We start from the raw sequence: 20483 nt of genomic DNA on the forward strand, positions 1-20483 counted from the left end.
TAGGTCAGGGGGCTCTGCTCTGCTCTGGCTTCTCCACATCACACACCAGGGAGTGCTCTGGGCTGGGGGCACCTCACACCTCATCTCATTACACCTGCCACTAGCCCACGCTGCCCCAGCCCTGTCCAACCTGGCCTTGGACACTTGCAGGGATGGAGCAGCCACACTAACGAGAGATTTTCCTGAATAAAACCATTAGGAATATGCTTTTTGTCTGTAATATCTCATTTACTGTTCTGCTGCAGTTACTGACTGCAGCAGAACAGTAAATGAGTAATCACAGTAGCTCTCATGGAAGAATCAATGGAAATCAAAATGAAAATACCTTTAGAAAGTAAATTAAAAGATACATGCAAAAAGAAGTTATTGAAATGTGACATGGTAACATCCAATTAAGCCTTAATTATGGTAATTAGAACATTAATAGCAAATCAATACGTATTTATTGCCATAGTTTCAAGAGAAGTCAAAATATTAAAATGAGATAAATTGGTGGTTGTGTGTAGAAATGGAATGTGCTGAAGTGATAAATGCTGGCAGCTATAGTTCTGTAGGTGCAGAAAAGGCACTTTCCGATTTCATTTTACTCAGATATTCTAAATTTCAGTTTGTACAGTTGTATTCACTTTGGTAACTCATTCATTCAAAGCTGTGAGATTGATAGGATTTCAAACAGCAAGGAAATGGGTTTTCTGTTCTTAATCTATGACTCACATGGGTGAGTCTTAAACCTCCTGGTTCTGTACACTTGGAATAAAAAAAATCCCATGTTTATTTCACTAACTACATGTTGGGATTTTTTTATGTGTTCGGCAAGTTAACTTAGATTAATTTAATTTAATTATTTGAAAATTTGGATGCTAAGACTTTGAGTTAAAATATATTGCTCTTCAAAACCAAACTGACTCTAAATCCTAAGGAAAAATGAAAATTAAATGCATGTCATTCACAATTCTCTAGCATTAGGAAATGTTATGATGTAGAAATAAGTAAATAAATAAATGTTTATTGATACTATTGCTTACATAATCATATAGTGAATCAGTATGGAACAAACAGGGATTTCTGATGGGCCAGGGGTTCTCCAGGCTGTGCTGTTCCCAACAGGACTGTGGATAGAAGCAAAGTGTTACAGCAGTCCCCAAATTAGCTCCCAGTTGTGTGCAATGTCCTAGAAAGCAAAATGAGGTATTGATTTAATGTGAAGTCAGTCATTGGTTATCAACCCAAAACTGGTGCCTTAAATCATTTTGGTACAGATCTATCAACTCTGCCTAATGGTGTGAATAAGGATATCAAAATTACAAGGAATATATTTGCTTTACACGGCAAAATGTAATTCCAGGCAAGGACTGGTACTAATCAGAGGGGGTTTGCTGTGTTAATATTCCTCATTTAGCAGGGTTTTCCTGAGCTGCAGTGTGAGGAGACAGTGAAATGCTGGTTGGGATTTATGCAATTCCTTCACAGCAAAAGCCTGAGATGTGTTTTCGTGGGGTAACAGTTTTGTTTTGATGCTCTGCCTGGGCAGGAGGAAACCTGAGCGCAGTGCCAGAGCCCCATCACATCCCTCTGGATTTTCTGTGCCACCGAGCCTACGCTGCTGAGCCCGGCATGGAGCAAGTGGTGATGCTGACAGTGGTGGGGATGCAGGCAATGAAGAGTGCTGGAGAGCTGCTCCAGCAGATCCTGCTGCCCGGCCTCAGGGATCAGTCTTGGAGTGCAGGTGACCCCAGCTCTGGGGCAGGGCTGGAGACCTTGGGCAGGGAAGTTTATCCTGGGTAGCTCTTTTAGCATAGCAGGAACATCATGGAGAATGTGCTGAAGGGGCCTCAGGAAGAACAGGTTTCTTTGTTACCCACCTAGAGAGCTGAAGAATTTATCTTGGTTTGTTATGGGCAATCACACACAGCTCAGGTGGGCATAATTTGCTTCAGAGAGCATCAACTGAGTTCCATGAAGTGCTTGGGCTTGCAGAGCTTTTATGAAACACAGAGCATTGTGTCCCTCCCTGAGCACTGAGAGGTAGGGCTGGGCTGGAAGTGGGACAGGAATTTGGGAGTCACAGGCTCTGTTCTGTCCAGTGACAGCTTTGGTGAGCAGAACCAAAGCCCCTGACGGCCTCACGCTCCGGTTCCCCCACGGGAGGAGCAGCAGGGCTGTCCCCACGCTGGGTGCTCACATGTGCATGAAAAGGGCTGTCAAGCCCCAGGCAGGACAGGGAGTTTATGTAATTTCATGTGCAGGTTGCACTGAAGTGTGATAACACAGGAGCTGTAGGCACAAAGGGCTCAAGTCTGCCTGTCTTACACTGTGTTGTATCTGACTCTCCCAAAACCATGTTGAAATACTACTTAAAATCCTGAGAAGTTCTGTATCCGAGATCTGAGGCGACAGAAACTTCCAGCACTCATGGATTGAGCCCTACATACTTTCCTACATAGTCAAAAGACAACTTTACAACCCTGACAACATTGAAACTACTTTAGAGACAAGTCAGCATTCTGCTGTAGTTTGTTACTCTGCTGAACATTGCTTAAAGTGTTATGAGAGGTGCTAAAGAATCCATAATTATGGATTATGCTGTGCCAAGCCACATTGTTATCAGTGTACTCAGTGATTCCCTTTCAACTCTCCTCCATTAGCTGTGCTCTCTAATCAAATCATGGCACTTGCTCCCTGTTGATTTCCCAGATAGCCCTTTTTTTGTTCTTCACTGTAATGGCATTTCTTAGAATTTGCATCTTGTGGGTTTTCCCAGTATATTCCTATATTTGCATTACAGTCCATTCTGGATGAAACAAGTCAGAACAACATTGGAACTTGTGCAGGGAAAAACTCCATGTGAAATAAAATGTTTGTGTCCAAAAGAAAGCACAGCTTTTATGAAACACAAGCTGCTGCCTGGTGCTAAAAACATTTTTCTTGACTTGCAGCAGAGCCTGACTCAGGACTTGAGCTCCTGGGCCTGAAGTGGCTGCCCCATCTCACTGGGTGTCAGGCCAGGGAAATGACCCCTTTTGAGGCTGGGGACACTCCCTGGCAGAGCAGCCTGGACACGCTGATGTCCAGCCCCGTGCTGGTGTGCGCACTCCGCGGCATCGACGCCTTCCGAGCCCTGGGAGCTGCCCTGGAGGGATGGACACAGGGCAGGGACAGGCTCAGCACGGGTGACAGCCTCCCACAGGCATTCATGGCCTTGACCCCAGAGGTGACCTTCAGACAAGCCATCCTCTTCTTCACAGAGGCAGATTTGGTAACTGGTAAGGCACGTTTTTACTGTTTGCGTTATCCTCAGCTATAGAGTGTGGGAATTGATGGAATTTGGACAAAGGAATCCAGTGCTGGGGATTTTCTCAGGCACAGGAAAATGTAATAATGTGGAGGTAAATTCTGTGCTTGGCTGAATTAAGATGAGGCAATGAACCCAGCAGGAGCCAGCTGAGGTCACCTACAAGGTGGCTTATTTAATTAATGTGGCTGTGCTTGGCCTGGTGCCCTTTCTGATGATCTTGAGGTTCTCCATAAGTACTAATTAGATATCAAAGCAATTGGCAGGATCAGTAAATAATATCATGCATTTTTAAGCCCTCTCTATAAGAACAGAGCCCAAGAGCCCTCACACCTAAATGTGGGCCCCTAATTGTGGTGCCAGACTTTCAGCTGGACGCCTCAGCCTTGCCCTGTGCTCAAGGGGATGAAAGTGTGACCAGACTGTAAGAAAACAGATTTCTTGAGAATTTCTTTTCATCCTGGAGGAGAACGAAGAGAGGAATGGAGACCTTTGCTGTCAAAAGCTTCTCAGAGTTCAGTGATGTGTGCCAGCACTGATCTTTCAGCACAGTAAATTTGCTAGTTTCCTCCTGTAGCAGGAAATGTATAGCCATGCCTCTTAAAACTAAATCACTGAGCAGACTGTGGGGTTATTGATACTGGATGGTTTAGACTACAAGCTCCCTCTGTTTTCTTTTGATGTGAAATATTCAGAGAAGAACTGGGGCTCCTGATTTCTCACACTCAGAGAGAAACAGTTCTGAGTCCCGACAGTTTCTGGCAGGGAGTTGGAACAAGTTGGTCCCTTCCAACCCAAGCCATTGTGGGATTTTATGATTACTCAGAAGCAGAGGGAAATCAAAGATTGTGGTAACACCATCTATCAGCTGAGGGGAGTGATGCAGTCTCATAAGTGCATTTGTGCTTTGAATTTACAACCCTTCCTTTACCTTTCCTTGGGGGAGAAAAGTCCTTTGTCATCAACACAAACTTAGCCACTTGTGTCAAGCCCACTGTGCCTGTGTAGTGTGCAGTAACAAATTGGCTTTGCTGAATACCATGAAGAAAGATTTGTCTGGGAAAAGATCCTGGGTTTAGGCTCACAGCAAGTTCAATTTTTCAGTGAACTATGGGAGTGTTCTCTGTGAGACTGCTGAGCCTTCAGAAGAGAAGGCATCAGACATACCAAAGTGGTGTCTAAAACACTAAAGAGTTCATGCACTGCAGCCCTTAATTTAAGTTATCTTGAGATGGAAGGGCAGGATAAGAGGAAAGCAGAGCTGTAAGCTGAGTTTATTGAGGGAGGTTGTAATGGCAGTGCCAGCCTTTTGCACCAAAGCCACTGTGAGGAGCAAAGGAGCACAGCTGAGGCCATACTTCAGCATGCTACACTATCTCTTTTATAAGGTAATTCCATTTTTTCCTTATGTTTTTATTGTTGTGGGAGGAATGGAGAGACCTCCATGCTCAAGAACAGCTCTTCAATATTTTGTAGCAGGTTGAACATCTGCCCTGCTAAATAAAATTACCTTTCTCCCCCTCCTGCCCCAGACAGTGAAGGTTTCCAATCCTGAATCCATAAAAATACCTTTTCCAGATGCAGAACACCGCCCTGCTCTGAAATTCCTGCCACCACCTGGCAGCAGCTCCCGGACTGGAGAGAAGACCACAGGTAAGCACCAGTTACCTCTTAAAAAAAAAAAAAAATATTTTAGACTCTTAAATAGATTGAAGAAAACTGTGTGTCCTCTGTCAGAGCCATTGAAATGGGATTAGAGATCCTCATTCCAGGCAGTTGGGAAGGAAAGGCCAGCTGGGTCCCCCCAGTGCTGGAGGAAGGTGTGAGTATTGTCACATCATTTCCTCTCCACAGTCCTGAGAACCACCTGCTGAGGGACAGTGTGCAAAGTCAGCTGGAAAAGTAATTAATGTCAGCTCTTTAGTAGCTTTTTTCAGGTGTAGATCCCAGAAATAATGATTTTCATGATGTTTTAGAGAGGTGACATCAGAGCAGAAGGTGCATCTCCTATGTCTCTGTCATTTACATCCCAGTGCTGGCCATCTCACCAGAGGATTCACAGATCCTGAAAGTCCTTTCAGGTAACCCCAGCACGAAGGAAAAAAGCTGGTGCTGGGAGGATGAGCTAAAACCTTCTGAGACAAGGACCTTAGGGCTGGTTCCACCTGTTATTTGTGGTCTTATTATTGCAACAAACATGTGGAAAGAGAAAGAAGGCTCATTAGGGGGAAAAAACCCAACTCTGTGGCTAAATACCTTCCAGACACATAACTATGGAAAGTAGATAGACTTGGATTTTGGACAGTAACACACAAAAAAAAAAAGTAATTCTGTTTTGGCAAACAGATTTTAGTTTTTTCTTATCTACCTTGCATGTCACAGTGGCTAAACTTGCCAGTCACTGGAAGAGGAAGTCTTTTATCAATGTGATGCAGGATTTCCCTCACTGTGCCCTAGATCTTGATAATTTCTCAATTCTCTTGTGCCTGAAGTGCCTTGATTTTCCTCATCTCCAGGTCACTGCAGGTTTTACATTAGACTGAAGGGAACATTTTTCTGTTGGCTTTTGTCCTAAGTACTGATTCCCCAGACTCCTTTCATCCTGCTCTGCCCTCCTGAAGAACCACTGGAGCAGCCACTCCTGGCTGGTTGGGGAATTGGAAGGGAGGTTTTATCAGCAGCACCCAGGATCCACAGCACTTCTTTATTTCTGAGAGAACATCAAACAAAACACCAGAAACAGGGCAGCATCTGACCTGACTGTGGAATATTAGGAGCACAGATAGGTTTAAAACCACTGTTAACCACTCCCTGAAATCCCAGAAAAGGTAACCAAGATCCAAGATGATTTAGGACTTGCAATCCTGCTCAGCCTGTGCTCCTGGGATTACCAAAGTAGGGAGAAGTGTGAAACCTCCCAGGGTGTCCCAGGACATCTGAAACCATTCCATCCATGTCCCAGTGTAACACCCTAAAATACCAGTGTGTCACTGTAATATTGGTTGCTTTATGTACAGATGATAGCACAATTCTCAGATTGTCTCAGAACACACAAAACTCACTCAAATCTGCTTCTCTCCTGCAGTGGGTGAGAGCTGGAGGTGCCGAGCAGAATCCCTGTTTTCCTTCCTGCAAGCAGGTGAGAGAAGAGCAAATGGAAAAATGTCCTTTGACAAGGACTTGGTGGAACTAAATCATCTGGATGTACCAACCCAAAATAAGAAAAAGGATTATACCAACATTTTCCTGAGGCTGGAATTCAGGCACTGATGCACTATGAGCATGCCAGGAGATGTGGTATCTGCTTGTCTTGAGTTCCCACTTATTTGAAGTCACACCTATCTGAACTATTATCTAGAAATAGCATATAAACTAAACTCTATTTTCACAGTTAGGCTATGAAATCAAAACCTATGTAATAATTTTTTGGGGGAGGTAAAATGGAAAAGATTATGAGGAATGGATCTAAAAATATTACAAAGTAGAGAATTGTAATAAAGACCAGGAAAGGCTCTGAGCAGCCAGAACTGGAAATCAGACAGATTTGAACATTGCCAAACAGGTTCCTCCGCTAATTCATGATCAGCAGAGATTGTTCCATTGGTAATTAGAGGTATTTTCTCTAGTTCTTGTTACTTGTAATTGCTGAGGAGAGAAAGCCAGCTCTGGGAGACAAGGTGTCTGACCAAACCAAGCTGGCAATCCTCCTGAAGTGTCTAAAGTCCCTAAATATGCAGCAGGTAGTGACTCACACAGCAGAAGAATGAGAATATGTGCCCAAAAATGTAGCAGATGGTGAAGAAAACATCTGGAGGCCACTGAGTGCTTACATAACACACACGGGTGAGGTTGCTGAGGTGGAGCCCAGCAGATTCCTGCACTTCCAGGCTGTTGCTATGGAACCTTTCTGTTCAGGAATGATGTGAGGAAAACAGCACATCTGTAACAGGAGGACTCCCTGCAGCACAAGGGTTAAGTTTCCATATCAAGTGGGGAGGAAATAATCTTGGGTTTTATTTTTGATCCTGTGTTTCTGTGCCATGTCCTGCTTGTCACCTGGAAATAACAGCATTAAGTTTGAGGTAGCCTTGTTGATGCTTTGCTGCATTGACACCTGTGTAATTAGTACTGGGGTGTACAGGAAACAGAAAATGACATGTTTTGTACCCAAACAGATCAGCTTGGATCAGTTTTAGCAGCCTGTAGGATGTTCCCCTGTGCTCGTGCTGATTGATGTGGTTCAGCACCAGCAGTTCCTGGGCCTCACAGACTGGTTCTGACACTGCACTTGCCAATAAATCTCCAGAAGATGCTATAAGGATAAAATATTAACTATACTTTTGGTAGCAAGTACTTTAGCAAGACTAAAAATTTGAAAATGCTGTCATTTAAAAACGGAATTTATGTATTTTCTGCCTTTAAATCCATTTCCATCAGACAGCAAAGCTTTCTTGGTCTGGTTTGTTTTCTGCTCCTTATAGTGCTGCATCTTCCTGGCAGCTCTGCTGAGAGAGATATGTCAGAAGCAGAAAGTTTTTTCTGTAATGTCAATTTTGGTAAAGACAATTCAATTAATTATTGGTTTATGACATTAATTGGGACCTGTCAGGGTTGTCAGTGCCTCTCTGAAACACAGCTCTATACGGAACAGCAGAGTAAGAATGTAATAGCTGCTCAAGGATCACATCACATAATCACCATGGTTCACATGAAAAATGCAAAAGGGAATATTTTATCTCTCTTAAAACATTAATCTGTAATATAAAGGTTTGAGTCTTATCCGACAGAGCTGCCACAAAAACTTTTTGGGCCGGGGCAGATTTCCTTGACAGAGAAACCTCCAAGCTTAGACTGTTTCAGATGCATTTTTAATCTGAGAACCCAACAAAGCGAACCCAAATCAATAAATTATCCCATATGCCCAGGGTTTTTACGGATTCATTTTGCTGGTATTTTTGTGAACTTCCTGCCAGGTTTCCCCATGCCCAGGGTAGTAAACAAACCCCGCTGTGTTTGTTCCAGGGGCACAGGTTCTCTGCACGGTGCTGCTGATCAAACCCGGCGTCTGGAGCCGCAGGCTGCCGAGCATCCTGCGGGATCTGCACCTGGAGAGATTCAGCGTGGTGGGAATGAAGCACCTGGAGCTGACAGCGCCCGCTGCCACCGCCCTCCTGCCCCGCCAGGTGCAGCAGGTCCGTGCCAGGGGGGAAAGGATGAGCTGGGGATAATCCATTCCTGAAAACCTCAGCAATTCCCACCCGGGATTTCGGAGCTGTTGTATGGAACAATCAGATGTGCCCCTCATCAGCACAAAGGGAGATGAGGGCTTCTTTTATCATATGCCATAAAGACAGCCCTGGTTTCTCCTAAACGAAACTTTGGGGAGGATATGGGCAATACAGGCTCTGCCAAACAGGTATCCTGTGTTCCTTCCCCCAGGTCATTCCAGGTAGGGCACATCCCGGGAGCACGTGTGCCTGGGTTTATTCCATGTGGTTAAAGCTGGAAAGCCTCCTGCCTGTCAGGGAATGCACATCTCTGGGGTGCTGTTACCTGAGATTGCATTGCAGACACAGCTGAACCCTGCGAGCCACTCTGTAAAAATCCCCTGCAAGGAGAGGAAATTATCCTTGCTCATGTCTAATAGGCAATAAAGAGGGTTCTTAAATCTTAGGGCAATCTTAGGGGTTGATTAGCTAAAAATAGATGTTTGTTTCTGCTCTTTCATGGCATTAGAAATATTTTCTTTCCTCAATCTGATGTACCCTGAGTGTAAGGATACTGTGAAAGCCAAGGAACTGAACTCTGGGCATTTGAGAGGAGTTGGATTATTATTTTTTTCTTCCCTTAGGGAAAAACAATCTGTATTATTTTATTGCTTTCCTGAAGACGTTTAACCGCTTGACTTTATAAAAAACAAACGTTTATAATTGATATTGCATTTGGGTTAAGTTTGGAAAGTTTATAACATTGTCTCTATCATTGTCTCATTTCTAACCATAGAAATTATCGGTAGAGACTTCCAGAAGAAAACAGGCACATGCCAAGGTAGTGCTTTGGAACAATTAATACCTTCTGCATGGTACCAGTGAGCACAGGCATCTGAGTTTTTATATATCTACACTGGCAAGAGAGATATAGTGGCCATTAGGGTTGATGGGGATGTGTATCTCAATGTTATTTAATCACAGAGCTAAATACAAAATGCCTTTTTTTAATTTAATTTTTTAATTTTTTAATTTAATCACAGAGCTAAATACAAAATCTGAAACAGAAAACATCTTAAAAACCCCAGATACCCTCAGGAAGCAATGCAGATGTATGTGGGGTAAATCTGAGGAGAGATTGTTTCCTGAAAATTTCCTCCCTGTTTTTGGAGTTCTCCAACACACCAGAGCAGCTGTTGAGCATTGATTCAGTTGCCTTGAAGAGCTGGTGACTAATGAGGATAAAAATTACAGAGTGTTCATGAGGAAAAAAGCAGGGTTTGAAAGTGAGGAAGCAAAGAGAACAGTCTGCCTTTGCTGAAGGGGAGCAGTCAGTGGGAAAAGCTTTCTGCTGTCCAGGGGCCCCTGCTCCCTTTCAGAACAGCAGGAATGCCTCTCACTGGGGAGGCTGGGAAAGGCTGAGCTCCCAGGATAAGTAGGGAGATTTGGAAAAAGCCTCAGCAGGCTCCAGGGACTGGCTTATTTGCAAAATCCGGTGGGTAAGTGGCTCAGTGGCAGCCATGGGGGCAGGGCTGGTTTTCACAGCTAAATTCCAGGTGCAGCTTTTGGATGGGAGGAATGTTCATGATGGATCTGCTCTTCAGCCTGTGGCACAAAGGGGTGCAATGGTGGGCTTCAAATGAGGCTCCTAAAATGGGAGGGCAAATTGCTGACATTTAGCAGGTCATAGAATCCCAGTGAAGTGACCTCTGGAGATCATCCAGACCCACCCCCCTGGCAGGGCAGGGTCATCTGGAGCAGGTGACACAGGGATACATCCAGGTGGGTTTGGGATGGCTCCAGAGATGGAGACTCCAAGCCCTCCCTGGGTGGCTGTTCCACAGCTCTGCCACCCTCTGTGGAAGGAAGATCTTCCTCAGGTGGAGGTGGAATTTCTTGTGGTTTAGTTTCTGGCCATAACTGCTCGTCCTGTCGCTGGGCACTGCTGGGAAGAGCCTGGCACTGTCTCCTGAGACCCTTGGAGATATTTATATGGATTGATGAGATCCATGATGAAATGTCCTGCTGAAGAAGATGGAGCCAGTGTGTCTGTCCCTTCTAGAAGTTCTGTCCAGGGCTTTTTCTCTCTTCACCTGGAGCATGCTCCAAAATCCATGTCTAGAGAACACCCAAGCACTCCCAAGTGCTGGTTTGTTGTGTTTTGAGAGAAAATCCGGGTTTATGCACTGCAAGCAAGACAACCTCACATCTCCTTTTCCTTTCTAATGTATTATTTACATACACTTGACAAATATCCTTGGCAGCACCAGCTCAGCTCTGTGGTTGCTTTTCTAACTGAAATAGTCCCCCTGAGCTCAGAGAGGCATGTGGCCTTTGGAGCACGAGAAAAAACACCTGTTCTGCTCTTTGCTGAGGTTATCGTGTCACAGGACTGGTAGCAAGATGTTTTATCTGCACTTTAATAATGATTATAGAAAATAAAGGTCATGTAAACAGAGCTGGCATGTCTCCCCAGCTTTCAGCATGACCTGGTGGTGTTCAGCCAGCAAGGAGTGCCTGTTCCCAGGGGATTCTGCTGGATCTCCCTTCAGGGCTCATCCAGCAGATCCAGCCCTCTGCAGATTGGCAGTTTGGGATTTATTTTTCCAGTGGGGCCTGATTTTGCTCTGGGGGATTGTCACTCTTGTATTGAGGACAGGTGAATAAAGTGACATATAGACTCTAAGGTCTCAGAAGGCAAATGCCAAATTTATTATACACCACATCCTTTTTATAGACAGTTATGATACAGCTGGACCTGAGTGGTCCCCACCAACACCTCTCACATCATTGGCTAATTAGGAACAAAACCCTTCTTGTAAACATCTCACAAGAAACAACACGTTCAAAACACCAGCTGCAAAGATTAAGGGTTGTTTTAATTCTTTCTCTGAGCTTTCTCAAGCTCCCCCAAAGACAAGGCCTGGGAAAGTGTATCTGACTTTCTCTCTCTGACTAGATTTCCAGCAGCCACAGGGGATTACCTGATGTGATTGCCTGCAGTATCAGGTCACTGGGCTCAGGACCTCCAGGGCTCCCTCCAGCCCCATCCTGTGGTAAAGGCAGCCAGGTAATTCTGCTGCTCTTTAATCCCCTCAGTCCTGCCCAGCCAGGGCACAGCTGGAACTTCCTCCTCTCAGCAAAGCTGCTCCCTGAATTCCAGGCAGCTGCTCAGGGATGTGGAGGCAGGATGGGAATGGAGGGAGTGACTCTGCTGGGCTGGCAGAGTCTGGGGTGGTGTGAGCAGTGAGAGGAGCTGCCAGAAGCTCCCTGGCACCATCAGTAACATTAGAACATCATCTTCAACCCCAAGCCCGTGGATTTGCTGGGGAACAACCAAAAGACAGAAGAGTTTTGTTATTTACATCTAAAATCACTGGTTAGAAGCTCTGGAACAAAAATACTTTCATTTATTCTGGTCTGTTTGACAGAAACGGAATGTTTTCTTTGCAGCTGTTTCCCACCTGGATGAATATTGATATGTTTGATCAGTCCTTTTGAAAGTTGTCATGAAAAATATCACTGGTTTTTCATTGCCCAAAGAGAAAAGCCATAGAAAAGTGGATTAAATCCATTTTTTAACTAACAAAAATTTTCCAGCAGGAAGGGATTATTTTGTATTATACACAACTGAATGAATGTCACCATTTCTCAGTGCACTGTGACAAGCTGAAATTCTTCATCCTCCTGCAAGCAGAGCTGTTGTCACCAGAGAGCCCCTGAGTGACACGCTGTGACCTTGTGCCCACGGGAAAGAGCACTGGAAACACCACACCCAGCCCCTAAATACATCACCAATTTAAGCACAGAGGGATCTTCTCATGAAATATTTTTCCTTTTCAAATAGAGGGGGAAAAATCAGGCTTGAGCCAGTAGTTGTCAGTTCATAACCTACTTCTCAGAGATGCAATTTAGGAAGCAGGAGGGTGCAGGAAGATTTGGGTCAAAGGCAGTGAATGGTTTCACGTGATACAAAAGCAGAGAGGCCTTGAAATGTTTTATCTCCATAATTTTAAATGAAATGATAGGATTTGCTTTTGGAAATGTTTTATCTAAAGAATTGCTATCCTCTGCTGCTTTTAGAAGATTAAAAAATAGAGGAATTAAAACCTCTGTGAATGACGTGATTCAGCTGAATCAAATGCTGTTTCTCCCCCCCCTCTTGTTTTTATTTCCTCAAAAACTGGGGAAAAAAGTAAATAGCCATGGGTTGATACTGGCAGGGAGCTGGAAATGCCCTTGTTTTCTAAACTGGAGAGAACATCCAGCCCTGGCTGCTGCACTGTGGGGTGCAGGGAGGCACAGCTGGATGTTCCTGACACCTCGTTCAGATGGAGGGGCAGGAGGAGGCACAGCTGGATGTTCCTGCCACATTATTCAGCTGCAAGGGCAGGAAGAGGCAGAACTGGATGCTCCTGCCCTGTTATTCAGATGGAGAAGCAGGAGGAGGCAGAGCTGCAGCTGCTGTGGGCACCCTGACCTTGTGCCCAGGCCAGGCATCTGCAGCAGGCCTGGCTTGCCAAGGTTTTCCTTGATTAAAGCAGGCAGCAAGGCCAGAGAGCTCTGCCACCCACCTGCTGCCTGTCCCAAGGTCCCAGAGCTGTCAGCCTGTCTGTCCCCAGCCCTCAGAGCAGCCTCTCCTCACCAGTGCAGTGGCTGCTTCTTGTCATTTCCTCTCATCCTTCCTCCATGTACCATCCCAGGGTGTTGTGAGCTCCACAGCTCTGCTCAGGGGTGGGCATGGGCTGAACGGACCATGCAAAGGTGGAGAAATTGGCTGTGGAGCAAAGGGCATCAGACACAGCCAGGAGAACAAACTGATTTCTTGCAGCCCCTGGTCTGACCCTCTTACTTTTAAGTTCTGTAGTCCTGATCCCAACTAGTGTTCACTCTTCAGGAGAAGCTGGTGTGTTTGGGGTCCTGCCATTTGTGAATTCAAAAAGCAAAGCTCTGGTATTTGTGATCCATCATTTTACATCAGCTGAAGAATTAAAATGTGGCTCCTCATCCCAGGGTATTTATCACCTTGGTGTTCTTGCTTGTGCCTGTGCTTCTTCCTGATCCAGATGTCCCCCTGAAGGAGCAGCCCTCCTGTGACCTGCTGGATGTCACAGAAAGAGCTGCTGGTTAGTAAAATAAATGTACTTAGTAACAATAATGTAGGTCCCAAATACTCTGGCAACTCTGACTGACCAAGGAAAGCAGAATTAGCACCAGGCACTGCTGATGGAAGTACATTTTTCTGTTCACCTCTCATCTAGAAAGGTAAATTGAGCCTGGAACAGGCAGAGAAATGACATGAGGATGACTGGGGAAATGGAGAATCATCTGAAGAGTTAAACCAGACCTTGGCTCGTTTGACCCAACACGACCCAAAGCTGAGAAACAAATCTGATTTCTGATAAACACTTCAGGGTAGGAAAGGTCAGAGGTGTAAAAAGAGCTACTTAAAATAAAGTCCAGATAATGGCACAGGAACAAACAGGCACAAAGTTGGCACAAAATGGGCACTGCTTGGTGTCTGAACTCTAGATTTTGGAATGTTTAGTACACCAGTAGTCTATTAAAGAGGAGAGAATACAAGGAGCAACAGCAGATTTGCTTACTCACAGCTTTCCTTTCTAGCCAAAGGAAAGCTGGGGTGTTCCCAGTGCTCACCAGCTCCTCATAACCTGCTCATCTGTGATTTCTTCCCAGGATCCAGCTGCTGTAGAAGCTCACTGTACCTACCTCACCTCGGGCACTGCCCTCGTGCTGTGCCTGCAGAGACCCAATGCTGTGAAGAAGCTGATGGATCTCCTGGGACCAGAGGATCCTCAGCTGGCCCAAGCCCTGGATCCATGCCTCTGGAGAGCTCAGTATGGCACCAGCACAGTCCAGAATGGATTTTATGGTAGGTTTTTGTAAAAGAAAAGTCCAAAGGCTCAGCTATACAAATAGACAATATGTTATGTTTGTTCCCTCCTGCACTGTCACTACAGATCCAGCCTTGGCAGGCACTGCAGGCCATTTTTCCCCAGAAAACTTTCCCGTGTTCTTGGTGGCTGAGCTGAGTGTGTCTCAAGCAATGAAATGTTCTCCCAGAAGATATATTCCAAAAGGGTTCCTCCCAGAGCAGCCCCAGCTCTGGCTTTATCAGAACAGATTTCCTTTGATCTCTTCTTGCTTGGTCATTTTGTACTTTTAGCTTGGTTATTTTGGAATTATTCCCAAGAACCCATCTGTCTTCCCTGCTTGTGTGTCCCTTCCTGATGTCTCCATTACCCATTGGCCAACTCCAAGATTTCACAGACTCCAGGACCCTGAGTTCCTGTAACATCTCACCATGCTGATGGCTGGCAGGAGAAAGATTATCCAAACCTGCTGGGGCAAGCAGGGAAACTCAGCTGCTTCCCATCTGGAAAGGCTGTTTCCAGCTGGCACATGGGCAGAGGCACAGGGCAAGTCACCATCCTTGGGATGCTGACCCATCCCAGCTCCTCTGCCAGCAGGGAGCCACTGGGATGTGTCTATGGGGGGTAAAGGATGGGAAAATGGGGAGCATCCCTGGAGAGAGCAGCCTGTGGGGAGCCCAACATCATTGCCACAAGGAGGGAATTCCAAAATTCACATGGAATTCAGCATGGTTAACTCCCTGCCTGTGTTTCTTCTCAGTGTTGCATTGATTTTGCTCTAATACTTAAAGGAATATAAAAATAATAAAGCAATAATTTCTGTAAACTCAGGTGAGCTGGCAGGCACTGTGTGCCCTTAAGTCCCAGAGGAACTTTCCTGACAAGATCCATTGGATTATTTGTCTCTTCCCATTGTATTTGGGCTGTGAAGTCATTCCCTCTTTCCATCCATGTCAAGTGGGCTGCTGAGAACTGGCAGGGAGTGAAGGAGCCACAGCTTGGGAGAGAGAACCAAGCCCTTGCTTCAGAACCTGAGGGCTTAGACTCAGCCAGGACAGATCACACAGGACTTGTGGGAGTGGCTGAAGATCAGGATCTACTTACACACAAAAAAATAAAGTGGTCAGGGCTCTCCAGTCAATATTTTTCCATTGTTAGCCCCTGCTTCTCTTGCCCTTGAGATGAATGAATGGATTGTGTATCCAGATTGCTCTGAAACCCCTCAGGCATGGCTAAGAATGGGTAATATACACCCCAAATTTCAGATGGTTGCTACAGCTGGAGCATCCCCAGCATAACTGTGAAAACGAGCAAGGGGAGCTGAGTCTCATCCCAGTTTTGTTGGGAGTTACAGGGAGCCCCCTGTGGGAGAGAGGTCCTTGGAGGTTGTGACTGCCTTCAGATCCCAGGCTGGGATCTGAAGGTGCTCCTGAGATCTGGGCTGAGCCCAGGGCTGGTCCTGCCCTCTGTGCCCAGTGCAGGACCCAGCTGTAGGGCTGGCCCACAAAGCTCTGCCCTGGAGCCATCTATCCATAAGGAAAGGAGTGTTCCTAACCCCCTGCACTTCCCAGAGCTTTCCCTCCAACACAGTTAAGCTGGAAGAACCTTTAGTGAATAACTGGGGGACTGTGCAAGCCCATCCTCCTTTCCTAAGAGGGAATACTAGGTTTTCCTCCTAGCTTTGCTCCAGCTGAGGAAGAACTTCAGTTAATGCCTGAAGCAGAGCAAAGTCCTACTATTTCCTCCCAAAGTGACAAAGGAAATGCAATTTAGGTGAAGATGGGGTTCCAGGGGGACTGGTGAACCAAGAAACACAGCTTTAATCCTGTAGGGCTCAGCTGCAGAAGTCAACCTGCACCCTCCCATCTCCTCTGGGCTTGGGTAGTCATTAGGCTGTGCTTTCTCTTGCATCCAAAGAGCTGTTACATGTGCACCCTACTCTGCCTTATTCCTTGAGCAAAGTGAGAGTAAGAGGCTCATTTGGGAGCATTTGTGTTCTCTGTAATGCCACCAGTGATGGAAGCACAGGAGGTTTGGTGTGGAGGTATGGAAAGGATCCAGCCCAGCTCATACACTGGGACTTACACAACCTCAGCATTGTAAACTGCTGCCTTAAGGGCTCTGGCTATACAAAACCTGGAATTATGGTGCTCCAACAGGGCTGAGTGCTCTCAGGTGGGATCTTTTGAATGGGCAGCCTCAAAGGTGGTCATATTTCAGAGGGTATTTATATCCCAGGAGCATGGATCTGTGCCAGCACATTGACAGTCTATCTAAACTCCAATAGAAATAGCTTTCCCCTCTCTAATATTTTCCATCCACAAATCTCCAAACATTCTGAGTAATGCTTTATAACACTGTTGCTTTATAGGGAAATATTCAGCTGCTAAGCCTGGAGGGACCTCTCGAGTCACTGAGTTCAGTTAATTCCCTCACAGACAGCCCCATCATGTTTTCCCTTCCATAAGCACCCACCCCAACTGGATGGATGTCACAGAGCTTCGAGAGCTAAAAATCTTCTTACATTTTCAAACTTAAATATAGCCACATATACTTCGTGCCCATTTGTGCCTGTGCCATTATCTGGACTTTATTTTAAGTAGCTCTTTTTACACCTCTGACCTTTCCTACCCTGAAGTGTTTATCAGAAATCAGATTTGTTTCTCAGCTTTGGGTCGTGTTGGGTCAAACAACCCAAGGACTGGTTTAACTCTTCAGATGATTCTCCATTTCCCCAGTCATCCTCATGTCATTTCTCTGCCTGTTCCAGGCTCAATTTACCTTTCTAGATGAGAGGTGAACAGAAAAATGTACTTCCATCAGCGGTGCCTGGTGCTAATTCTGCTTTCCTTGGTCAGTCAGAGTTGCCAGAGTATTTGGGACCTACATTATTGTTACTAAGTACATTTGTTTTACTAACCAGCAGCTCTTCCCCTTCAGTGAGGGCAGCCTGGTGTGATCCAGAAGCAAGGGAACAACAGGATTTAGAGCTGGAATTGAAAGGTTTCACAGTCTCCTTAACACGATTCCCTCAGCTCCACTGTTAGGAAATAGAAGGATTCTTGTTTACACGAGGAAGCTGCTGAGTGGTAGTAGGACAGAATCAAAATACCAAGGAGGCAATGGAAGTATTCTAAATATAATGGTTTAAAATGTTTGCTATTACTGTACAGAACAGCTGGCCTTTAAAGCAATTACTGCAGCGAGTTGCACATCATCAATCTCTCCAAAAGATGAGTGAGTCTAGAGAATGTTTAATTCATGACCTGAGAGAATCTTCTCATTGTATTTCTCTCTCAGGCTCCAGATCCTATGCAATGGCAGTCCGGGATGTGAAGCTGTTTTTCCCAGAAGGGCTGTGCTGTGCCCAGTGTCAGCCAGTGCAGGAGCAAGAGGTAGGGATCAGCCCCTTCCTGAGCTTATCACAGCAGCTTTGGCCCTGCTATCCCGTGCCTCTCTGCTATTATGCTGTAGATAATGCAGCTCTGGGTGTGTTTCCTGGTCCTGGGGATGTTCCTCCCTCTGACTGACCCCAGCAGCCTCAGTGGGGAAGAGCTGCTGCAGATCTGTTTGTTCAGCACGTTCTGCTGTGAATTTGGGAGGGCTCAGGGCTTGTGCCCCCAAATGATCAACACTGCTTTGGAAGCAGGGACACAGGCTCACCCTGACTGCTGAGCACACTTGACCCAGGAGCTGGTTTTTAACCAGCTTTGTATCATTCAGGGGTGGGATGGCTGATGATGTGAAAACGATTGGGATGTGCTCAAGCAAGGGATGGAAATGTTTGAGCTTTGCTGTGGCTCAGAGGTGCTCCAGCTGAGATGGCTCTCCCAGGAGATTAGCTCTGGAAATGGCCACATCTGTCAGAGGCTCCACTCGTGGGGGTGTGCAGCTCAGTGCAGGGCATCCTGACTGTGCCAGTTCACTCAGGGACAGACGGAGCTGCTGCACCCCAGCATGGCACTGGTAAAGCTGTCAGACTCTCACACGTTTTGTTTGAGCTCCTGGCCTTGAAAAGCTGGGAGTGGAGACTTTAGAATGATGGCTGGATATGGGACCTTGAAAAGGATGATGAGATACTGCACTGAATTAAGCCTCCATTAAAAAGAAGAATGCATGCAAAATGTTCTTGTATTTCCAGACAAGCAGGTGTTTACTAGGCTGGCAATTACAGAAGTACACCACAACAACAAAAGGTTCACAGCTTGCCTGAATCAATACTTGAGGAGTGTTATGCCTCCTCATTAGGTAATGTGTTCACCTTACTTGCTTCTCCCTCCCTTCCTGCCTTCCCTCCTGCAGATCCATAACCTGAAACACGACCCTGTCCTCAGCCTGGGAATCAGGAAGCAGCACAAGACCCCAACCCATGCCCCAGGAAGACATCCCAGTGTCCTGGGCTCTGAGCAGCCAGGCAGTCCTGGTAAGGAAATGTCACTATTACTCCTGTTAATAGATTGGGACTGCTATTGATTAATTGGACAGCAAGACAAACCATCTGGTGGCAGCAAGATTGGGTATTGATGTCCTTTCAGAAGGGAGAGACAGCTCTGAGCTGCAGAGAACAGCTCCAGGGGAGTCCAGCCTTTAACTGTTCACCTGCCAGCACTCCAGGCATTTACAGACAGAGCTGTCCACAAGGGCTGACCTGAACAGCAGCAGCAGAACGAGCACTGACAACACAGCCGGTGGCAGAGCAGCACATGTTCCTCTCTGAACCCTTCCCAGGTGTCTCAGCACAACCCTGGTGCTCTGTGTCCATTCAGAGCCTCCCCTGGAGAGGCAGCAGAGCTGGGCAGTGTGAGCTGCTCTGTGCTGTGAGTAGATAAATATCAGCTGGTGCAGGGAGTGCTGCTGGCAGCGTGGCCAGAGGCCTCTCCTGAGCTGAGAGCTCATTCAGCTCCCACTGCTGCTGAGCAGCTGCCAGCTCCAAATGACTCCCAGCTATGGCCAGGCTGACTTTGATTGGGAGCTGAAGCCTCAGCCAGGCTGACACTTCCTGGGATGCAGCAGCTTCTCAGGGCCTTTCCTGCTGATTTGACCTGATAGACAAGTGTAAACACAGCTGTGCTGCAGGGGCAGGAGATGGCACTGGCACCAGGGGATGCTCCCACCTTGGCATGTTGTGGATTGATCCCAAGCCTTTATAAACAAGCAGGGCCCAGGTGAAGCATCCTGTGGTAGTCCCCGGGGAACAGAATTGTTTAGAACAATTATTCCCATTCCTGTAGCTTCAGTTCTGATGTAGGCAGCTCAAAAAATGTTCCTGTGCTACACCTGATCACTGCAGTCCTTAATCCCAGCAGTGGAACCTCAGGATTGCTGTGGATGGGAGAGGAGCAGGATACAAAACTGACAGAAACACAGCCCAGCCCTGCCTGACACAGGACTCTGGGGGGGCATTGGTCACCAGCAGGTGCAGAAGTGCAAGGAGGGGTGGTAAATCAAGTCCTTTGCCCCTGGGGTGAACACCAAGTCACTTTTGTGCAAGGGGTCTCTGAAGGAGGATTTGTCCCAAGGTATTTGGGAAGGGTGTTTTCCCCATCATCTTAGTGCATAATGGGAAAGGGGCAGGTTTGCTGTGACCAACTCACTTAATTTGTAGAAGAGATTTTGTAATATAAAATAAAATAATAAAGCAGCTTGTGGAGAGAGAACAGATATTCTGCAGGCTTTGCACAGCTCTGTGTCCGGAGCTAATCTCAAAATACATGCCCCTAATTTCCTGCTGCACCAGGATATCTTAGCTTTGAAGATGCCTAAGCAGAGTAAAAAGGAAAGCAGTGTACAGCCCTGATGTGTTTGTGTCTCAGAAAATGTATTTCAAAGAGTTACTGCCCTGGAAAAGCAAGTCCACGTGATTCCTGAACTGTCAGGCACGATCCCATAAGTGCCTCCAGCAAAGCAGACACATCACTCACGTTCTGGGCTCATCTTGGACACTAGAGGAAGCTCTTGCACACAAGGAAAGCTCCTTCCAGCAAATAATTATCACCAAGCTGCTGCCTAATGGACAGACAGATTTATCATGAGGAAAATATGAAATACATTAAGCCTCACGTATGCTGAGCAGAATTACATTTGGGATTA

General features: G+C 46.1%; 1 protein-coding gene across 7 annotated transcripts in view; it reads left to right on the plus strand.

Annotated features, from left to right (window-relative positions):
• Positions 1-20483, plus strand: part of DNAAF8 (dynein axonemal assembly factor 8) — an 89343-nt gene that overhangs the window by 59270 nt on the left and 9590 nt on the right. For 6 of the 7 annotated variants that reach the window (XR_012058246.1, XM_072935534.1, XM_072935537.1 and 3 more), the window contains 8 exons: positions 1532-1726; positions 2937-3263; positions 4871-4945; positions 6378-6431; positions 8315-8484; positions 14197-14392; positions 17694-17788; positions 18696-18816. Coding sequence is in view for 6 of the 7 variants with exons in the window: in XM_072935534.1 (XP_072791635.1) it covers positions 1532-1726; positions 2937-3263; positions 4871-4945; positions 6378-6431; positions 8315-8484; positions 14197-14392; positions 17694-17788; positions 18696-18816 (1233 nt within the window). In the remaining variant the exon portion in view is untranslated. The remainder of the gene's footprint in view (positions 1-1531; positions 1727-2936; positions 3264-4870; positions 4946-6377; positions 6432-8314; positions 8485-14196; positions 14393-17693; positions 17789-18695; positions 18817-20483) is intronic. The other variant, XM_072935535.1, reaches the window with a different exon arrangement.

The sequence above is a fragment of the Taeniopygia guttata genome, chromosome 14 (assembly GCF_048771995.1).
Source record: "Taeniopygia guttata chromosome 14, bTaeGut7.mat, whole genome shotgun sequence".
Classification (NCBI taxonomy): Eukaryota; Metazoa; Chordata; class Aves; order Passeriformes; family Estrildidae; genus Taeniopygia; species Taeniopygia guttata.